At 38.7% G+C, this 22,562-nt stretch overlaps 1 protein-coding gene across 2 annotated transcripts in view; it reads left to right on the forward strand.

Annotated features, from left to right (window-relative positions):
• ADAMTSL1 (ADAMTS like 1) overlaps window positions 1–22,562 on the forward strand; it is a 470,361-nt gene that overhangs the window by 206,547 nt on the left and 241,252 nt on the right. For both annotated transcript variants that reach the window (XM_027105928.1, XM_027105929.1), the window contains 3 exons: window positions 3,250–3,454; window positions 4,755–4,902; window positions 10,358–10,442. In XM_027105928.1, the coding sequence (XP_026961729.1) occupies window positions 3,250–3,454; window positions 4,755–4,902; window positions 10,358–10,442 (438 nt within the window). The remainder of the gene's footprint in view (window positions 1–3,249; window positions 3,455–4,754; window positions 4,903–10,357; window positions 10,443–22,562) is intronic.

Raw genomic sequence — 22,562 nt, forward strand, 5'->3', positions numbered from 1 at the left:
TACTTCCAGTGACTGGCCCGGAACTCACTTATCACCATTCTAATGGTAGCATATAGAAAGGGGTACTTGATTAATACTATATATAATTGTTTGGGGTTTTTTTAAAGTTCTTCCACTAAGGAGTTACTTCATTCATCAGCTCCCTCCCACTTTCCTATGTCTATATTGATAAAGACAATACATGACTTTAGAATGCTACTGATGTATCCTTTTGCTGGTTTGATCCAGAACCAAACTCGAAAAAACAATGGAATGAAAATATAAAAAGATTCATTTAACTGAACCAAGATTTGATTTGATTTTAATTCCTGTATCTGTAAAATAAGTATTCATAGGATGCATGTATCTGGTTGGGTGAAGGCTGTGGATTTCGAGATAAAGGCACAGTTGGGTATCAGGGGTGAGAACAAGTTGATGTTTTTCCTGTAATGGCACTCCTCAGTTTCTTTCCTATCTATGATCTCTCTTGTTTATATTTCTGTGGTGTGACTAATGCCTGTCTTAGGTTAAACCTGATTTCTTATATATTCAGATTTCCCCCAAGCACCTGAAGCTCAATATTCTCAATGAGAGGTTGAGATGAACCTCCTTGATGTTTATTTGCACCCTGTCTCCTGCACACTTCGGCCTGTCCATGCATCACAGTGGGAAAAGACAACTAGCAACTAGACTATCTTTCTTAGCCCGTGCACTTCTGTTACTAAACTAATTGGAAAGTTAGATATTCTGCTTTATTGATAAAGCCTTACTAAATGGAAGTTATTTCTACGAATATGTTTTCATTTCTTAAGAAGAATTAAGGCTCAAAAATGGTTCTCAGAGGGCAGCTGCTTACTGATCAAGGCAGAAGTCTTTACTTATTGAGATTATTTGAATGGATTTAAGACCACAAGTGTAGATACAAAACACAACATTAACACAAACAAAGAATTTTTAGATTCTTTTTTCTTGCTTTCAGTCTTTGACTATAACATATATCTGAATATGATATAAGAACACAGTCTGATGAATAATCTTTAATTTATACTTAATATATGCAACTTTTCCACATAATCCTTAATTTTGAGAATTTCTTAAACTAAATACACTGTACTTAAAAAATTAAAAGCCAAAGGAGTTAAAATATATGAAGTCATCTCTTATTCTTCCTGGGCAAGATTCTTGGGTATATATTTTTTTCCAAATACTTACCTGGTCCCTGTTTTAAGATATCCTAACTGATGCCCTCTCTGAGCTTTTGTTATACTTTCTTTAAAGCACTGAGATGTTTTGCTTTGAAATTCCACATAATCCTCTTATTATGCAAGGATTCACATTATAACTTTTCACATATAGAACTACAGTTGAGTGCCGGAACCATACTATAAATACTTGGAATAATATTCAAATCATTTGTCTTTCTGTGATCACTGACATTGAAAAGGATACTTATTACTGGTTACAAAATTACACCATGGATCAGGTCCAAGTGTCGAGACAGAAATTAATCACTGTCTCTTTAGAAGGGTCCAGTTTAGGGATGTTAGAGTACCAGTTAGAAAATGTGCTCTTTTTATGGCATCTTAACGTTCTAAGAGATTAAATGTCCGTTCAAAACATATTCCCAGTTCACTGTCACATCGAGTCTAATGCAAATTTGTACGTATACATTCAGCCCAATTTCAGTCTGAATCAGACCTGTTATCCACCTCCAGCTCTCCAGAGATTTACATGGAGACAAATGAGAACTGGTCTTACCCTTTGGAAGAGAAACTCTCTACAGAGCTGCTTCCTTCTCTTGAAAGGGAACAGAGAGTCTCGAAAGGGCTAAACAGAGGACCTCAGTTTCCCCATAATAACATTTTCTTATGTGTCTCCTGGGGAAATATGCATAGGAAAATATTGTATTTGGTAGCATGTTTAGGCTGTTGGCAGTGTAGATAACAGTTGTTGCCTAGACTTGAACAGTGCAGAGAAAATGTGGAGGAAAATTCTCTGTAACTGGGAAACACACATTATCCAGGCTCTTGCAAAGGAGAAAGCAGGCTCACAATACACATGAGATCCCACGTAGAGAATAAGTCATGTCTCCACGGTATGCCTGTGTGTTGTTTTTACATTTAACTATTCAAGTGGATCAACTTGGTGACATTTTGTTTTTCTCTCATTACAATGATATCTCTCATAATTCTAAGAGAAATCTTAAATCTTGAGCAGTCCTTATCAACAAGCAGACTATATATGCAAGAAAAAGAAGCCCAGTCCCCCTGTTTTTATTGTTAAAAACTACGACATTCTTTAAACCTACGGGAAGAGAGAAGAGAACCGGGCAAAGATATCTCTCAGCCTCTGGTCCCAGATGCACCAGAGCTGCGTAGAGATCTGAAGAATCAATGAAATTCTCTTAAGTGCTATTGACAACATTGCTATTTTTTCCCTTACTTTACTTTATCTATAGATTCCAATGCCATCAGCCTTTGAACCAGAGCCAAACTTCTTCACAATTCCAGGAGTTCTTTAGGGAGTGCTAACTGTCAGTACCCCCGCCCCTAGCAGCTAGGGAATAAGTAGATAACGCCTATATTAACATTTTGGTTCCTAATGATACAGTTTGAACATCAGAATTATGCTAAATCCATGTACTCCCAAAGTTGATGACTGTAGAAGCAAGGGAGAAAGAGTATTTGATTTACCTGAATCTTTCTTGATCTTCTCATGTAAAAGTGTCCAGAAGCTAAGTAATAAAGTATTGCATCGAAAATGAAAAGTATTATCCCAGGTACAAACTATTAGTGTTAACTGATTAACCAGTTTTAGTCTTGAGATAGATATTGAGATAGATAGCTACTAGATAGATGCAATATATTTATAAAATATAAAATAATGTAAATATTATATATACACGTACACCCCCACACAAACACACACACAGACAGACACACTCAGAATCTATACTGAAGCCGTAAGAAGAAGGACTGAACAGCCCTCTTTTGAGTAGGCTACAGACCCCACAGTTATCCTTGTAGACCACTCTCCAAGAGTAATCTCTCACATTTGTGTAGAGCTTCGAGGCTTACAGAGCACTTTTGCCAGCATCGAATCCTCTCTGACTCGTCAGATTTCAGGCCGTAGCTGGCTTTTGGTCCTCTGGAGTGTAGCCTCTTAGAACCTGATCGCCCCGATGGGCACTGGGAAGGGGTTGGTGGGAAAGCTCACTGAGGAGGTGGGCAGTGTGCGTGTCTGCCCTGATGACTCCCCTTGCTTCTGTAGGTGGGAGGCCACCCCGTGGACCGCGTGCTCCTCCTCGTGTGGGGGGGGCATCCAGAGCCGGGCAGTTTCCTGTGTGGAGGAGGACATCCAGGGGCATGTCACCTCAGTGGAAGAGTGGAAATGCATGTACACCCCTAAGATGCCCATCGTGCAGCCCTGCAACATTTTTGACTGCCCTAAATGGCTGGCACAGGAGTGGTCTCCGGTAACTGTGCCTTCTTTCTTTGTTCGTTAGGAGAGTAAGTCCACTCTTCCCTCTCTTCATCATGACCCCACCACCCACCCTGTGCAGCTCCCCACTTCTCCTCTGGAGGGGTCTAGAAGCCTACCCGTTTAGCCCCCAGAGCAGGCTTGCCCCGAGTCGAGCCCCGCCAAAAGTAAATGAGTAGGAAACAATATATGTATATATTTTTTCAAACATCTTTCTTCAAGCTACTTTAAGAAACCTCTGTCACTCCCCATAACATTCCCTCAAATGACAAGAGGAGGCAAATGTCTGTCAAGCATAATTGAGGCCGATGACTGAGCCTGAAACTGTGTGCGCTGTTCTGATGGTCAAGCTCAGTAGACCAAAAGTTTGGTTTCGTTTTTTATTTCTTCTCCTTTGTCTATGTCCAAAAGGTGTCTTCAGTGGATTAAGGTGAAAACTATGTATATTATTCACTGAAAAAAAGATGAAATGAAGATAGCAACATAATTAGAATGGAGGTGAAGTGGGATTAATTAAAACCAAAACAGTCTAGACCTTAGGGAAGCCACTGCAGCAGCTTAAGCATAAAATGTTATTTGAGGGATCCTGGCTGCTAGTGGAAAAAGGTGTGAAATGGCACAGGAGATGGAAAGGTGAGATGGAAAGATGTGCCCACAGCCACAGAGATGGCAAAGGGCTATTCACTTAGCCTTGTGGCTTTGTGGCAGCAGATCGGAGCTGTGACATCTTCCTATCCAGACTTGTTCCCAGGCATGTAGAACCACTGGAGGTGCTGTCTCCATCTGGCCATTGAATCCGTTCCTTTCAACGTCTTTTTTCCACGTCACTATAATCAATTGGATCAGCCGTGCAGCAATATAAATTAGCTATGATGGAAGTTAAAAAAATTTTAATGTCCACATGGGAGCTGGCATTTCCCATCATTTGGACCTAACAGTCATTAGCAAAGTGACTAATAAAATTGACCTACAGTCTTGGTAATCAAAATCGGGCACACTCTATAATTTCTTTTCTCCTCCTTTTTGTGACTTGGTTTGGGACTTTGCACACAGTGGGTGTTTAAGAAAGGCTGACTGACTAATCCAAAGCTAAGAAATTGCAAGTGATTTAATGTTCAGCCAGCTTCACCCTCAAATTGCCAAATAGAACAAAGATCCCATGACTAGTAAGAAGTGGTATAAAGCCACCAGGAGTCCTTCTGTAAAAGGAGCCCTTTGAAAAGTCTCAGGTGGGAAATGAAGAAAAGTAAACAAGGCTTTGCCTATGAGTCTCCTCTCTTGCACTCTCCTTCCAGTGCACAGTGACGTGTGGCCAGGGCCTCAGGTACCGTGTGGTCCTCTGCATCGACCATCGGGGAATGCACACCGGAGGCTGTAGCCCCAAAACCAAGCCCCACATAAAAGAGGAATGCATCATACCCACTCCCTGCTATAAACCCAAAGGTAACTTGACAGGGGCTCTGTAACCAGTCTTGTTATTGTTGTACATATTCAGTGCTGTTTTCAACTCCTTGGAATATAATTAAGTATCCCAAGTGTTCTTAATAGCTATTCTTTGTAACTTAGACTCTACTAAATGGACTTAACTCTTTCTAAAAATCTTTCAAGTGGTTTTGCTTGCACATTGTTTTTAAGCACTATGTATTGCTATAATTCTCTCCTGGTTCAAAAGTTGATAGAAGACTGTTGCTGAAAAATATCAGATATATTTGCTCGAAAGGAGATATTTTAGAAATATATGTCTGATTTACTATCCATATTGCTTGCTGTTAAGAACTGGTGGCGCAGCGGTTGAGAGTCCGCCTGCTGATGCAGGGGACTCGGGTTCGTGCCCCGGTCCGGGAAGATCCCACATGCCGTGGAGCGGCTGGGCCCGTGAGCCATGGCCACTGAGCCTGCACGTCCAGAGCCTGTGCTCCGCAACAGGAGAGGCCACAACAGTGAGAGGCCCGCGTACTGCAAAAAAAAAAAAAAAGGTGGTGACAGCTTCCCTGGTGGCGCCAATGCAGGGGACACAGGTTCAAGCCCTGGTCTGGGAAGATCCCACATGCTGTGGAGCAACTAAGCCCATGCGCCACAACTACTGAGCCTGTGCTTTAGAGCCCGTGAGCTACAACTACTGAAGACTGCGTGCCTAGAGTCTGTGCTCTACAAAGAGAAACCAGCACAATGAGAAGCCTGCGCATGCAGCAAAGAGAAGTCCCTGCTCTCCGCAACTAGAGAAAACCCGCATGCAGCGAGACCCAACGCAGCCAAAAATAAATAAATTTAAAAAAAAAAACACAGGGTGGTGAGACTCATCAAGAAAAAAAGGGAGAGGGCCCAAATCAATAAAATCAGAAATGAAAAAGGATAAGTTACAGCTGATACCATAGAAATACAAAGGATCATAAGAGACCACTATGAGTAACTATACACCAATAAAGTGGACAATCTAGAAGAAATGGACAAATTCTTAGAAAGGTACAATCTCCCAAGACCGAGCCAGGGAGAAGTAGAAAATATGAACAGACCAGTCACAAGTACTGAAATTGAAACTGTGATTTAAAAACTCCCAACAAGCAAAAGTTCAGGACCAGATGGCTTAACAGGTGAATTCTACCAAACATTTAGAGAAGAGTTAACACCTATCCTTCTAAAACTATTCCAAAATATTGCAGAGGAAGGAACACTTCTGAACTCATTCTATGAGGCCACCATCAGCCTGATACCAAAACCAGACAAAGATATCACAAAGAAAGAAAATTACAGACCAGTATCACTGATGAACATAGATGCAGAAATCCTCAACAAAATGCTAGCAAACCAAATCCAACAATACATTGAAAGAACCATATACCATGATCAAGTGGGATTATCCCAGGGAAGCAAGGATTTTTTAGTATCTGCAGATCAATCAGATCAATCAATGTGATACACCACATTAACAAATTGAAGAATAGAAAGCATATGGTCATCTCAATAGATGCAGAGAAAGCTTTTGATAAAATTCAACATCCATTTATGATAAAAACTCGTCAGAAAGTGGGCATAGTGGGGGAATACCTCAACATAATAAAGCCTATATGTGACAGGCCCACAGCTAACATCATACTCAATGGTGAAAAGCTGAAAGCATTTCCTCAAAGATCAGGAACAAGACCAGGGTGCCCACTCTCGCCAGCATTATTCAACATAGTTTTGGAAGTTCTAGTCACAGCAGTCAGAGAAGAAAAGGAAATAAAAGGAATCCAAATGGAAAAAGAAGAAGTAAAACTGTCACTGTTTACAGATGACATGATGCATTACATAGAAAATCCTAAAGACACTACCAAAAGACTACTAGAGCTCATCAATGAATTTGGTAAATTCGCTAGATACAAAATTGACATACGGAAATCTGTTGCATTTATATACAGTAATAACAAAATATCAGAAAGAGAAATTAAGGAAACAATTCCATTTACCATCGCATCAAAAAGAATAGAATACCTAGGAATAAACCTACCTAAGGAGGCAAAAGACCTGTACTTCAAAAACTATAAGATGCTGATAAAAGAAATCAAAAACAACATAAACAGATGGAAAGATATACCATGTTCCTTGATTGGAAGAATAAATATTCTTAAAATGACCATACTGCCAAAGGCAATCCACAGATGCAATGCAATCCCTATCAAATTACCAATGGCATTTTTCACAGAACTAGAACAGAAAATTCTAAAATTTGTATGGGAACACAAAGGACCCTGAACAGCCAAAACAATCTTGAGAAAGAAGAACAGAGCTGGAGGAATCAGGCTCCCTGACTTCAGACTATACTACAAAGCTACAGTCATCAAAAGAGTATGGTACTAGCACAAAAATAGACATACAGATCAGTGGAACAGGACAGAAAGCCCAGAAATAAACCCACACAGTTATGGCCAATTAATCTATGACAAGGGAGGCAAGAATATACAATGGAGAAAAGACAGTATCTTCAGTAAGTGGTGCTGGGAAAAGTGGATGGCTACATGTAAACAATGAAGTTAGAACATTCTCTAACACCAAATCCAAAAATAAACTCAAAATGAAGTAAAGACCTAAATGTAAAACCAGATTCTATAAAACTCCTAAAGGAAAGCATAAGCAGAACACTCTTTGACATAAATAGTAGCAATATTTTTTTGGATCTGTCTCCTAGAGTAATAGAGATAAAAACGAAAATAAACAAATGGGACCTAATCAAACTTAAACTTTCGCACAGCAAAGGACACCATTAACAAAATAAAAAGACAACCTATGGACTGGGAGAAAATATCTGCAAAAAATGCTACCTACAAGGGATTAATTTCCAAAATGTACAAACAACTCATACAGCTTAATACCAAAGAAAACAAACAACCCAATCAAAAAATGGGCAGAAGACTTACATAGACATTTCCCCAAAGAAGACATACACAGGTGGCCAACAGGCACATGAAAATATGCTCATCATCGCTAATTATTAGAGAAATGCAAATCAAAACTACAATGATATATCACCTTACACCAGTCAGAATGGCCATCATTAAAAAGTCTACAAATAATAAATGCTGGAGAGGGTGTGGAGAAAAGGGAACCCTCTGGCACTGTTGGTGGGAATGTAAATTGATACAGCCACTATGGAGAACAGTATGGAGGTTCCTTAAAAAACTAAAAATAGAACTACCATATGACCCAGCAATCCCACTACTGGGCATATATCCTGAGGAAACCATAATTCAAAAAGAGTCATGTACCACAATGTTCATTGCAGCTCTATATACAACAGCCAGGACATGGAAGCAACCTGAGTGTCCATCAACAAATGAGTGGATAAAGAAGATGTGGCACATATATACAATGGAATATTACTCACCCATAAAAAGAAATGAAATTGAGTTATTTGTAGTGAGGTGAATGGACCTAGAGTCTGTCATACAGAGTGAAGTAAGTCAGAAAGAGAAAAATAAATGCCGTATGCTAACACATATATATGGACTCTAAAAAAAAAAAGTTCTGAAGAACCTAGGTGCAGGACAGGAATAAAGACGCAGACGTAGAGAATGGACTTGAGGACACGGGGAGGGGGAAGGGTAAGCTGGGAGGAAGTAAGAGAGTGGCATGGACTTATATCTACTACCAAATGTCAAATAGATAGCTAGTGGGTAGCAGCCGCATAGCACAGGGATTATCAGCTCAGTGCTTTGTGACCACCTAGAGGGGTGGGATAGGGAGGGTGGGAAGGAGATGCAAGAGGGAGGAGATATGGGGATACATGTATATGTATAGCTGATTCACTTTGTTATACAGCAGAAACTAACACACCATTGTAAAGCAATTATACTCCAATAAAGGTGTTAAAATATATATATAAAGGAAGCAGTGGCCACTGATACAGCTGACAGAGTTCAGTTCAAAAAGAGAGTAATGTATTAAAAGCCTACTATTAGTGCCAAGCTGAATTCTTCATTATGGGAAGACAGGGATGGTTCGAGCTGTCATAGACGGCTTCATTGACCGAGTCATTTATCTGGGGGAGGTGGGCTAGTTGTAAAATGATGTGTGTATTTTCGGAACCATCTTCCTGGATTCAAAATGTTAGCAAATCCTTTTGGCTTTGGCAGTTTTACATCCATATTTCTCACTGGCTTTGTTTTCTGACCATAAACAATTGTTGTACATAGAGGATAAGTGATGACCCTAACTTAAAATAGTCCATTCTTTATTCATTCGTCCTTTACCCAGCCACTTCAGAGAAAGAAAAGCAGTTTGTGGTTAACTATCAAGAATAAAATCTGGGGACTTCCCTGGTGGTCCAGTGGTTGAGACTTCACCTTCCAGTGTGGGGGGTGTGGGTTCGATCCCTGATCAGGGAACTAAGATCCCACATGCCTCGGGGCCAAAACCCAAAACATAAAACAGAAGCAATATTGTAACAAATTCAATAAAGACTTTAAAAATGGTCCATAAAAAAAAGAATAAATCTGGGTTTTCACAAGTAAGTAGTGAGTCTGGCTCTCTAAACATCATTAAAATGCCATATAATCCTATGGTGTACGCATATATAGACATATTTCTTTCATCTTTACAATTATTTGTTATAAAATGGTGATAGAGCGTCACTGGCTCATACTGTAAGGGCAAATATGCCTATAAATGACCCTAATAAATATGTCAGAATGGGAATCTTGGCAGTTACTTCTGTAGGAGCAGTTATTACCTCCCTCTTTCTTTTTCTCCTCCACATTTTTTTGCTAGGAAGTAGTTAGGAAACTTGTTCTGAATTGTTTTGCCAAAGCTAGATAAATAGTTGAAGCAAGTCAAATTACGAGTTGTGGACCCTAAGTTTATCGTATTCCAGTTGTCATAGAGCCTTGGGTTGGAATTGAATGAGTCAAATGTCTAAAGCAACATTTTGTGAATTTCAGAGTGTCAATTTTGTTTGTTTTTCACAGTATGGAACAGATCACACTTAGCCAAAAGGCAAAAGAAAAACAAGTTAGAATTTATGAAAGTATCACAGTATAATCCATTGTACTTTGTGTTTGTCTTAAAAGGTAAATCTTTTCAACAGGAAATAGAATCAAAGATATTTCAATGACCCTTTATACACATACTGGGCTCTAGAGTTATGATGTTCATAATAAAAAGACTTTCCTTTGCTAATCGACCTAATAAAGGGGACATATACACAGAGACTAGTGTTATTAAACATTTTAAAATCAGATTTTCATTTTCTTCATATAACTATCATCCTAGGCAGAAATTTTCCTAAAAACATATTTGCAGTTATCGACATCATAACTTTTAGGTAGTACAAAATCAACAACTGGGGAGGAGAAAATGAAATTTCCCTGAAATCCTAAATTGGTTCTAACCTCCTCTCTTTTGTGTGCATGCACTTAATTCTCAGAAAAACTTCCGGTAGAGGCCAAGCTACCGTGGTACAAACAAGCTCAAGAACTTGAAGAAGGAGCTGCTGTGTCAGAAGAGCCCTCGTAAGTTTTCAACCATGCGTTGTTCTGCTTTTGAAGCTGATGGGTTTAAAGAAAGCAGTGTCTTGCTGATGGTGGCTTTCGTGGGTTCTGAGCTAAGTGTACTCCTCTTACCAAGGGTGGAATGAGGCTTTGGGGCTGTCAAATTAGAGATTTATCAGTTTCATAGTGTTTCTCAAAACATGATTGCTCTCTGAATCTTTTCAGTTATGAACTAAGAAAATGAAAGTGTAGTGCCTACCCTCTTCTCCAAAATCTGACCTCCTGTTTTCTTTTGCCAAGAGGCCAAAGGTGAGAAGGTCCAGGCTGCATCTGATGATGTAGCGCAGATTTGATGTGAAAGCCTAGGCCGCTTTTTGTACTCCTTATCTCCCAGCTTTGCCGTATAGCCACTCACAAAAATGAAAGGGTAAGTGAAATATATCTGAGGTCAAAGGAAGCTTATTAGCTTTTCTTTTCCCTTTCTTGCTGGGATTGGTATCAGATGGATACCAGGTCTTTGCCCCACTTGATCAAGGTCCCACACTGGCTCAGTTTGATCAAGGCCATGAAATCTGTAAGACCACTAGGCACAGATTTTCCAGATACTTCAGCAGAGGAAACAAGGAAGAGAGACAAACTTAGGTTGGTTGATTGATTGACCAATAACTGTATATTGATTCTACTGCAATACAGTGATAGACCTCTCTGCTACATCATTTTGAAGAATACAGGAAAGCACTTTATTGATGAATTTCATCTATGACCAAAGCAGTTTCTCTGACTGATGATTTTCTAGATTAATTTATTTAATACAAGTACTAGGCTCAGTGCTATGCATTGGTACCTAAGACATGTTACGTTACCCACCCTCCAAGAGCTCACAGTATAGCATTCAGGATACAAAATGGTTTCCAAATTCAACCTGTAGTTTAAATTTTACTAAATATAATATATAAATTAAGATTATAATTTATATATTCCAAAGCAATTTAGAACCTCTTCTGAGTCATCCCGTTTGAATCTAAATCTGATATGGCTTGCCAGAACACAGATTGTGTTCTGAATCACACCCTAAACATCAAGAGATTGAAAAAGAAATCCAAAATACAGATTGGTAAAATGACCAAAGTTCATTTGTAAAAAAAAATGGTACTTGGTTTCACAGAAAAATGGTTTATATATAAGGTAACACATTTCTTACTTAAAAGGATAAGAAGCAAAACATAGATTATTTCTGTATCATAAAGTTGCTACAGCATTTTGTTTGCAACTTCTTTGAGAAAAGGCTTTAAGAAAAAGCAGCTAGCCACTGCAGAACTTTGGAGGAAAGGCAGTGGTTAAAGATACAGTGCAACTTTTATGTGACTATATAAAGGCTTGAAACTTTCTGTTTCTCTCCTGCCAGTACCTGGCTTGACAGACCTTCTTGCTGCTGGAGAGGAAGGAAGCAGTTCATTTTAGAGGGGTATTAACTCTTGAATCCGCTAAGGGGTCCTATTTAAGGCACAGAAAGATGCCATGTAATTGGAGCTAGTTACTCCTTATACGTATTCCTAGACTCAATACATTTAAAGCCAGATAGGTATTATTTTACCTAAATAAACTCTGCTCTCCCGTACATTATATTTTGTCATTTGGTCTAAAGCATAATTCTGGGAGTAATATTGCATTATGACCGATGTTAAATAATATAACAAAGTTTAAATTAGATCAAAACACCTTATACTAATAATTAAAAGTCCTTCTCTTTATTAGATACCTCTCAAATGAAAGCTGTAAGTAGAGTTTAATGCTTCTGCAGAAGCATTACATAGACCACATTCAACTATAATTTGTAATGAGTGTTTTCCACTGAAATTCTGATTAAGATGCATTATGCGTAACTTTAATCTTAACAAAATCCCTAAAGTAGTAAACACATAGTTTTAACCATTGAAACTATAGCCATATATTAGATTATTAAATTTTACTCTTGGTGTAATGGAATTGCCATTTGGCATGATTAATCTGAATTGAAGTTGATTGTAATTGGAGTGCTAGTGCCGGGTAAAGGAAATGTATACTGTTATGCTCAGAACAATAATTACTTTTACACAAAAATGAAATAAATGACAGCTGTAGAATAATGTAATGAAAGGTATGTGGTTTCCACATTTTAATACACTTTACTGTTTACCACACTGAACCCTAGGAAAGGTCCTACATGTCACATTATTTTTTTTAATTGATTTTGAATTTTAAAAACATAATTTTGCAGGGTCTTAATTCTTTTTTTAAAACCACACAGACTAGTTTCTGAATGTATGGAACAACCTATAATTACTCTCCGTAGTATAATGAAAAAATGATACACTGTCACCAAGGCTTTCCTTCCCCCCCACCAGAGACTCACATTGCTTAAAGAGTAATGTTTAGAAGCTGTGGTTGTCACTTCTGAACTAATACAGAGAAGTGAAGCAAGAACAGTGGTCCAGGACTATTATCTCTTGCTTTGGCTCCAGTTAACATGGAGAGTTCTGTAATAAAACAGCACATAGCATTTACTTCCCCTTATGTAGAATAAAAATATTATCACCAGCCTGTCTCATTAAATACTATGGGAAAATCAGTAGCTTAAAGTCTTTGGTATATGGAGATACCATTATTGAATGTCAGATTCTTTTGGTAACCCCAAAATGAAAAAAAAATTGGGGTTATCACTGTCGCCAAACATATGTTTGAAAGCAACCACTCTAAGACATGTTTAGAAGAAAACTATAGTAAAATACTGAAAACTGAACTGCCACGAAATAACTAAAACTTTATAGAACGGAAGTATGTTACATATTCCGCTAAACTAAATGCCATGCAGAAGATACAAATACAGTTATTAGTCTCATAGAAGAGCTGAAATAAATATCAATAGTGGGTCACACGATAGTAATGAACTTACTGTTGATGAGATTCATCTTATGAAGCTGCAGCTTCATTGATAAATGCTTTCAGACATTGTTTTTTCCTCAGCAGAGACCTGGTTTATTTACAGTGTATTTGATTCATATGGTACAAAGGTAGGAATATTGTGATGAGTATATTTTCTTGATCTGCAGAAAATGCTTTCTTAACCCACTCGGGGAGTCCTGCACTCTAAACTGACTTTTCACTGGTGGCCATAATTTGCCTTAATCCACACACATGTTTTGATCAGGTTTTCCTGACAACCTACATCAAGAATCTTGAAGCAGCTTTGTCTCTCTTAATTGAGCAGGGCAGCGTGAACAAGATCCAGCCCCAAACTGAGACTAAGGGATGGGGGGCTTTAGCTACTGAAGCTGGTCAAGCACAGACAACCTTATAAATTCACACAGTAAAGTGAACTTGCTTCCAAGGATGTCAGCTGAGAAATCCATAGACATCCCTGCTACACAATTAACGTGGAAAGCATTATGGTTTGAGATAGACTTGTACAAAAAAATAAGATTCTGGGAGAGTTGCATTTTTCTGAGGGTAATAGCAGTGCCATTCTACCACAAGAAAGGGGGAAAGGGGAGAGGGACTGACAGAATTCTCTTCTGCTGTTATTCAAACTATGTGTTTTTGAATTTGCCTCCAGCTGGTGAGAGTAATGTTAGATTTAGGACACATCACTGAAATGCCAGCTGGTTGCTTCCACTGACAAATATATGGAAACAGCTTTCTAGGTATTTTTTAAACCCTCAAAATTTTACTTCTGTTTGGTGAGGGATCAGAACTACCTTGTGGTCATACAATTATACTCATTAATCAGATAGAAGCTAAAGAAATCACTGACTTGATTTTGCATCTCCTGCTTTTATACCTTCCTTTCGGTCTTTGTTGGGATGTGTGCATGAACAGCGTGCCCACTTCAAGCCTGGTACACAGCATGGCCACTTTGATAGCTTAATTTCTTGAGCAAAAATGAAACTATGGTGACTTCTAGGACCTGTCAAGACAGCTGTCTACTGCTACTATAGTTAATCAGCTGGCCTTCTTAAAAAACCTAATCCGACTTGGAATAGGAAGAAAGTTTTTCATTTTCTTAACTCCTTCAAGCCACTCACAAGCCACCCAATGCCCTAGAAGGTGATGGCATGGGGGCTCTCGATGCCCTACCTTTCTCTTTCTAGACTTTCTGCTCTCTGAATCAAGTCATCCCAGGGAGAGGAAGGTCAGACTAATTGGGCATCTCGGGAAGTCAGGTCCACCCCAGAGTGATTTCAGTTGCCAGGAGTGCTTGGATGGCTCAGAACAAGTGACGGGAGACAGGTGATTCCCTTGGGTACACTTGACCAGCACCGCCATTTTAACTAGCCATCCCTCCATCAAACCGCAGCATATACCAGGTGGAGACCCCTAACGGTGCTGTCCTTTCAAAAGTGGGATTGGGTGGTCCTCTGTGCCTTGATCTTACACTTAAAAACATGTTGACTTATCTTATTAGATTTTTCGTGAACAGCTTTACTGCATGGTTAGGAAAACGTTTTGGGGCTGCAACACAATACCCAAGCCTTAAATGTATTGCCACAAATAACCTCGGTGTGAGCCACATTAAAAAGGAAGAAGAAGGAAAGCAAGTGGGCAGAAGGCAGAGGTAATATCTGGATGCCAGATGGCATCAGCTTAGTGATGGGGCTGATTCAGTAAGAGGCAAGGGGAAATTCCTGTCATGCATCTGTGTGAACAGAACCCACAAGGAATTAAGATACAGAAAGAAAAGCCAATGAGGGTCTCCATCGTGATCCTATAGTCATTAAATGGTTTGTTTACCTTGGTGAAAATAGTATTTAAATATATAATATTTAAGCTATGTGTTTATATTAGTCCATATTTATATCCAGTAAGTTGTCTGAGAATGTGGATGGCTTAACTCAGTGGTTAAGAATGTGAATTCGTACTTTTTTTAAGTGGTTAGGACTGTTAATTGTGTGACACGTGATTTTATATTTTCCCCCAAAGGACATTTAGGGAATCAAACATTGGTAATGGATCCAGGTAGTTTTGCAGTTCATATCCTCAATACAAGGTACCTCAAGTACATTCTCTTTGTGAATCTCAGGCCACAGAACATAAAAAGAAACATCTTCTATATAGAGAGAAACAGATATATCTCTTAGGAATTCAGAGTCACCTAAGATCAAGAAATGTAAACACTACTTGCAGATCATCAAACCCTCAAAAAGGATGTTCAAGCAGAGCATGGCATTAGAGTTATGGGATAAAAAAGCACAAAAGCATTTAATTTTGATTTGGCACATGGTGGAGTGAGAGCCTCATACTGGCCAGACTGAATGAGCCCTTATCCCCATAACGATCGTGACCTCTCTCCTTTCCAACTCCTTCCTTTCTGGTCTCCCTGTCTACCCAAATCGTTCTTATCCCTTATATCCTCTGCAGATGCTTAATATAAATTCTTTGGCTGATTATGTATTTTAAATAACACTGGACCTTCTAATTGTTCGCACCTCGTAATGAAAGAAGCTGAATTCACTCTTAAGTCACCTGCTCTGGGCCAGACTTTGCGTCAAGTGCAGGTACGGTAAAAAGTAACCCAATAGTCCCTGCCCTCAAGGAACCACAGATAATTTCCTAAAATATGAAATTTTTTCAGGTACATCAGGCTGCCAACTATGTGAGTTGGTGAGGGGGTGTGAGTCTGTATATTTGTGTGCTCAAACAAGAATACAACCCCGCTGGAATCAAAGCAAAAAGCACTTTAACTATCGATCAAAGCTACATGCATGGTAGCAGCAGGCACAGTGGTGAAAAGTGTGGCCTCCAGGGACGGACCTCCTGGGTGTGAATCATGGATCCCCCAACAGTAAGAGGGAACCCTGACAAATCACTTAACCCCAGAGACCTTAATTTCCTCATTTGAGAAACGAACATAATGGTATCGATATCACAAGGCTATTTAGAGGATTAAGTTATGTGTAAAGTACCTGGTATGCAGAAAACTGTGTTTAGGTGTTAACTGTGGTTATGACTGGACCTTTTCCAGCATCATCCATCTTCTTAGAGAATATTTAAGTAAGTAAAATTGTATAATAATTACTCATTTACAAATGGAGAAATTGAGGCAGGTCTTATCTCTGCCTCATACATGTTGTATCATGTGGCATGTGAGAGAACCACAAGTAACCCCAAATTCAACTAGTGGTTCCCCAGATAGCACCACCTTCCTGTGTCTCCTCTTCGAAGACTCACTTGTAAGAGGCACACTTTGAATTTAGCCGAGAATTTATCCTAAGGGACAAGGGTTAGTTACCTTTATTTGAACCAAAAGAAATCTATAGCAAATGGCAAAAATTAATAAGGAAAGTTTAGAAAATGCTCAGATGGAAAAGCATCCTCTCTCAACTCTGAGTTACGTCCAGTTGATACCCCAAGCTTGCTCCCAGCATGCACAGAGACAGAAAGATCAATAACAAATTCAAGAGAGCAGACAGAGCCATTTTTATGTAGTCATTAGAAAAGCCTTTCTTGCAAACCAAGAAGTTCTAAATTTGTCAGCCCCTCCTACTGTCTCCACTTAATGCTCAATCTGGAGCTACTTTCAGAACTAAATCTGAACTACTGCTCAGCTGAGCCCTAGAGAGTGGCAAAGACAAATTAATGGGATCCTTGTGTGCCAGAATACAGTATGGACCCTGTCACCACCAATATATGTTAAGTCCATTAAGGTCATTTTTAATGAACTGAACTTTTCTTTGGAAAGCTTTGCCAAACTTGTTGAATTAAGGGAAAGAAACCTTTACAAAATTGCAAGATAAACTAATTCCACTCCATGTGAAGAAGAAATGGTTCATGACAAGTATTCTGAGTTTACAATATTTTAGATTTTTATCCAAGTCAGAGAAAATAATATGCATGAAAATCTACATTCTTTTATTAAGCTAAGAACTCCAAATGCACTAATAGCATTGTAAGCTATAATGGCATTTTAGTTCCTGGGATATGGCTTTTTAAATCATCAGACTAGCCTTAAGGAAAACCAAACTTTTCAATCATGTTCTGTTCACCTAGGTCAGAAAAGCAACGGAGAGAAAGATGGTCTGAAACGAGTGTCGTAGCCTCATTTTTCATTGGTGGAGAGTGATTTGGCTCCATTGTATCTTCTCATACAGTTAAGGGTCTGTCTTCTCTTTTTCCCAAATCTCTGTGTGTAATGAGTTTTAAAGAGTGGGCTTCTCTAAACTAGGAACAATTCCACAATGCTCCAGAGTCTTCACTGTTGGGTGGCTGGTCGTATAATAAGGCAATGTTAGACCAGAGTCATGTATAAATTACTGAAGGCATCCTCTGTCTCAAAGCTTCCCCAAATCCTTTTATTCTATAAAGCAGCATTTTTATTGAGATTTAACATCAACAAGTATGATAACAAGTATGATAGACACAGAACTTAACAAGTATGATACAGACACAGAACTTAAACTTGTCTCAAGCTACATGATAACCCAAACCCCGTCAAGATGAATCAAGGCCAGCACATACTGCCCAAAGGCAGCTATAAGAAATAAAAATAAATAAGCCCATGATAGCTACTAAATCTGGGCACAGTCACCTTTTGAAAGACCATAAGAAACTTCTAAAACAGGAAAATGGTTTCAGATTTTCCATGCCAATGCCTGGAACTTAAAAGTATGATTTAATTTCTTTGAGGTTTTAGGCTATTGCCTCTTTATCTAGCTTGGTTTCAACCTCTGGAGCCAAGAATAAGCCCAATATCAGATCACTCATAACATCAACCCTTACCCTCCTATTTACCCATTCACTTATTCATTTGAAAAAAAATGTATTTTTGAGCACCTGTTATGTGAAGTTCTACCTTCATGGAGGTTTGGTCTAATAAATGAGATAGTTATTCCATAAAGATTCACACTGGATTATCAAAAACCGATTGCTGTTATAAGAAAATGAAGAGGTTCTGTCAGAGTCTGACAGGGGCCCCCAAAAGGTCTGGGAGTCAGGGAAGTCTTCTTTGAGAAGGGACATGTCAGCTGAGACCTGTAGGATGAGCGGAAGTTATTCTAAGCTGAGAGGAGGGAGGAGGGTCATCCAGAGAGTGATCCACACATGCCAGAACTCTGAGTCAGGAAAGAATTACACACATTTAAACAAGTGAAGGAAGACTAGTGTGTCTGGAAGCTAGTGACTGGGCTGGGGGTGGGGAGAATCGTAGGAGATGAAGATGGATAATGGCATGATATAAACCTGGGTAAGGAGCTTGGCTTTGTTTCTGCGTATAGCAGGAACAATGAAAAGGTTTACATTTTAAGAGCCCCCTGGCTACAGCATGAAGAAAGCATATTAAGAAATAACAGAGGAAGAAAACAGACCAGTGACTATTGTGGTAGTCCACGGGAGAGCAGATGTTAGCATCAATGATCCGGCTTACATGGCAGCCTTAGAGCCAGGACAATGAGGTGGTAGAGAGCATGGATTCTATAGTAAATGGCCATGATTTGAATCTTGACTCTGCCATTTATTTAGCAGTATGACCTTGGGAATATCTGTGTCTCAATTTTATCATCTAGAAATTGGGATGAAAATATAATTGTTAAAATATAATTTATTTTTGTTAAATATATAAGTTGTTAAAATATAATTTTCAGAAAGGTAAAATTGTGATTTATAAATATAAAATGAGCACATGTCTTAACTTTTTATTTAACTCATGAATTATGACAGAACCAATAAGATGTTAAAACTAGTTCTAATGTGAATTGGATTTAGAAAAGTTTATATTTTCTATCAGACAAAATTATTTGCATTGACATGAACAGAAAAATAAGTTCCGTCACTATGAACGAGAAACATCTACATCATCACTAGCTCTCTACAAGGAAACTTTCACCTCCATGGAGTTGCAAAATAGACTAGCCAAAGACAGAGACTCACACTTCCATAGAATTTGACAGCCCCTGAAAGTCTGCTAGTAATCTTGTTTGTCCATTTCACAATGTTTCTGACAGTACCCATCTCCTAACAGTGTTATAATGAGCTAATATATAGAAATGCTTAAAACATATCAGTGAACGTTAGCTATGATTGTTGTGGTTGTTACTGTTATTATATCAAGGTGGTAGTAGTCGAGATGGAGAGAGGTAAATGAATTTCAGATACATTTTTGAGGGAGAATTAATAGAATTTGGGAATCGTTTCAAAGTGAGGAACTAGGGAAAATGAGGGATCAAGAATAACTCCTCATTTTTCATGTGAGCAATTAGCTACCCAGTTGAACCATTTGCTGTGATGGAGAAGGTTGGAAGAGGAATCGGATGCTAAGAAAGGGAATCAAGAGTTCCATTTTGGACACTTTAAGTTGGAGGTACCTTTGAAATATCCAAGTGAACATGCCGCTCAGGATAGATGTCAATGTGTACCGGCTAAGAGCATGAAACCTGACTAGGTGTGTGGCTTATATCTCAGTTTCCTCATCTGTATATTAAATGGAGATAATAATAATTCTTTTCTCATCAGGTTATTGTTAGGATTTAACAACATTTATTTATAAAGCACTTAGAAGTGAGGCTGACACATAAGAAGCACTGCATAATTTTTTGATAAATAGATTGTGTTAAATTAATGTTTATTCCCTTCAAAGAGTAAAATGGCTTGCTATCCCAAATCTTACTTTAAAAAAAAGTTTCGATAATGAAGCTCAGACAAAAGGTATAGACTGGAGGGTAAATACTTAGAAGTTGCCTGTCCTTTGGTGGTATTTGAAACCAAGAATCATTGGTGAGCACATCAGAAGACCGCACCAAACTGAGCCTTCAGGCACTGCAATATTTAGAGTTTGAGGAGAGGAGAAGGATCTAGAAAAGGAGCCTGAGAAGGAAGTGACCAGAAAAGAAAAACAAAAACCTGGAAAGCTTGGTGTCGTGTAAGTCAAGGAGAAAGTAATTCAAGAAAAAAGGCACGATCAGGTGTGCTGGATGCTACCGGAAACAAGATGACTGAGCACTGGATTTGTCGGGAAGAGAAGACAACGTGGGACCAATACTCTTAAACATTTATTATCAACTGTCTTTTTTCTGGCTTTTCTCTTATTGTTAAAGAAGAACAACATCCGGATGGTCAAGAGGGTGCCTCCTTTAGTAAGATTCCTTCTAATATCTTTTTTTATTTATTTATTTTTTGGCTGCATTGGGTCTTAGTTGTGGCATGTGGAATCTTTCATTGTGGCGCACGGGCTCTTCGTTGTGGTGCACGGGCTCCAGAGCACGTGGGCTCTGTAGATGCAGCACATGGGCTCTCTAGTTGTGGTGCACAGGCTCAGTGGTTGTGGCACGCGGGCTTAGTTGGATTCTTAACCACTGGACCACCCGGGAAGCCCCATCCTTCTAATATCTTGTCTGGAACCATATTAGAGGAAGCTGGGTCAGACCTGCAAGATGAGTTTAACAGAGTACTCAAACGTACGAGGTCCTAGGCTTTGAAAGAGCCCAGTCATCTCTGGCTCGTTGGAACTTGGAGAGAACTCTGATCTCCTGCAGCATTTCCTTCTAGTACAGCGTCTCTTTGAAAGGAAAATGTGCTCTTTAATGCAGTCAGCCTTTCTTCCCCCACTTCCAGCACTGAGCATTTCCGCAAGAAAGCCATTGAGGCATTCTTGCCAAGGCCAGCTGCCTCTCAAAGAACCCAAAAGGGCAACACTGTCCTGAGAAAAAGAAGTCAACTACTTGGAAAATGCCACTAAATATTGCTGTCCCAGGACTGCCTTAGAATGTTATGGAATTGGGTTCTTCCTTCGCATCACTGGCTAGCAGCATTAGACGGGGCAGTCACTGAATTTTTTTTTTTTCAAATACTTGTATTGGTGACCATATCAAAATTGTCATTTGTTTTGTCATCTTAATTTCTAGAACCATTCTATTCTTGGTTATGCTACCAGGCACCTTACAGTGCTGAAGACCCTCACAACTCAGGCGTGATACTTAAGGATGTGAGGAACGTATGAAAAAAAGTGGTGCTATTAGATGTTTTGCAGAGTGATGTCCTGGGCACCTTTGCAAAATTTTGCTTGGAGACTTCAATATGCATTTCATAACCAGCATGAATTATTTGCAATTCCAGAGACTTGTAAGCTAACAGCTGCAGTTGAGAAATATTTTCATAATTCCACATTCAGATCAAGTATCCTTGACTAAAGAGCTTTCACAATAAGTTAGATTCCCATTTGTTTGGAATGATTTAGGTGTGGTTCTAAGTGAATGTAGAGGCATATTTTAGATAAGTGTTCTCTCAAAACTTTAATGCTTTAACTATATATATATATATTAAAAGCTATAGAATTTATTTGTATTTCACAAGTTTTTCATGCACTTTCTTCATTTTTTTAATAGTTCTATGAAATTTTATCATGGACATAGATTCATATAACCACCACCACTATCAGAATACAAAACTGTTCCATCATCCCCCCTAAACTCTCACATACTCTCCCTTTATAACCACTTTTCCCACAAACCAAGCCCCTAGTTGCTACAATGACAAAAGAATTCATAAATAAGTTTGATTTAAGAACCCAATGTCAGTGAATTTGATGTATATATTCATTAATGAAATTGTCTAGCTTCGTGTTGAAAAGCCAGGGGTTACTTCTCATACAAACATGAAATGCAAAGCTAGCTATATTTTTAAATAATCATTTTAAGTTTGTCTTAGTATGATGGATTTTTTTCTTTTAGTATGATGGATTTTATAAGTAAATCACTTTGAAACTCCTAGAGGGATTCAGTTAAAGAGTTGCCTGCCCTTTGTAACATTCCAAAGGTTTTTTGTTTGTTTACTAGTTTGGAGGATTTTTTTTTTAATATCTTTCCTTTTAATTTCATTGAGGGACATTGAATAAATAACTAAGTAGATGAAAGAATGTGTTTCCCCTTCCCTCTCCTAGTTCCTTTCCCACCCAGCAGCAATTATTTTTTTCTCATAGATCCAAATGCCTCTTTGATACAAATGCCCAAATGCCCAAATGCCCAGCTAGGTTTAAGTAACTGCACCTTTTCCTAAAGATTTTACTGTCTCAAAGATTGTCCAGAATCAGGAGAAGAACGAACCTTCAAAACTAAAGAAAAAGAATAGAGAAAGATTGAACTAAAAATAAGATGAGGTAATATGAAATACCATTTTTAC

Source organism: Aethalodelphis obliquidens, unplaced genomic scaffold (assembly GCF_003676395.1).
Source record: "Aethalodelphis obliquidens isolate GAN/ISIS:26980383/991018 unplaced genomic scaffold, ASM367639v1 scaffold7, whole genome shotgun sequence".
NCBI classification, from domain to species: domain Eukaryota; kingdom Metazoa; phylum Chordata; class Mammalia; order Artiodactyla; family Delphinidae; genus Aethalodelphis; species Aethalodelphis obliquidens.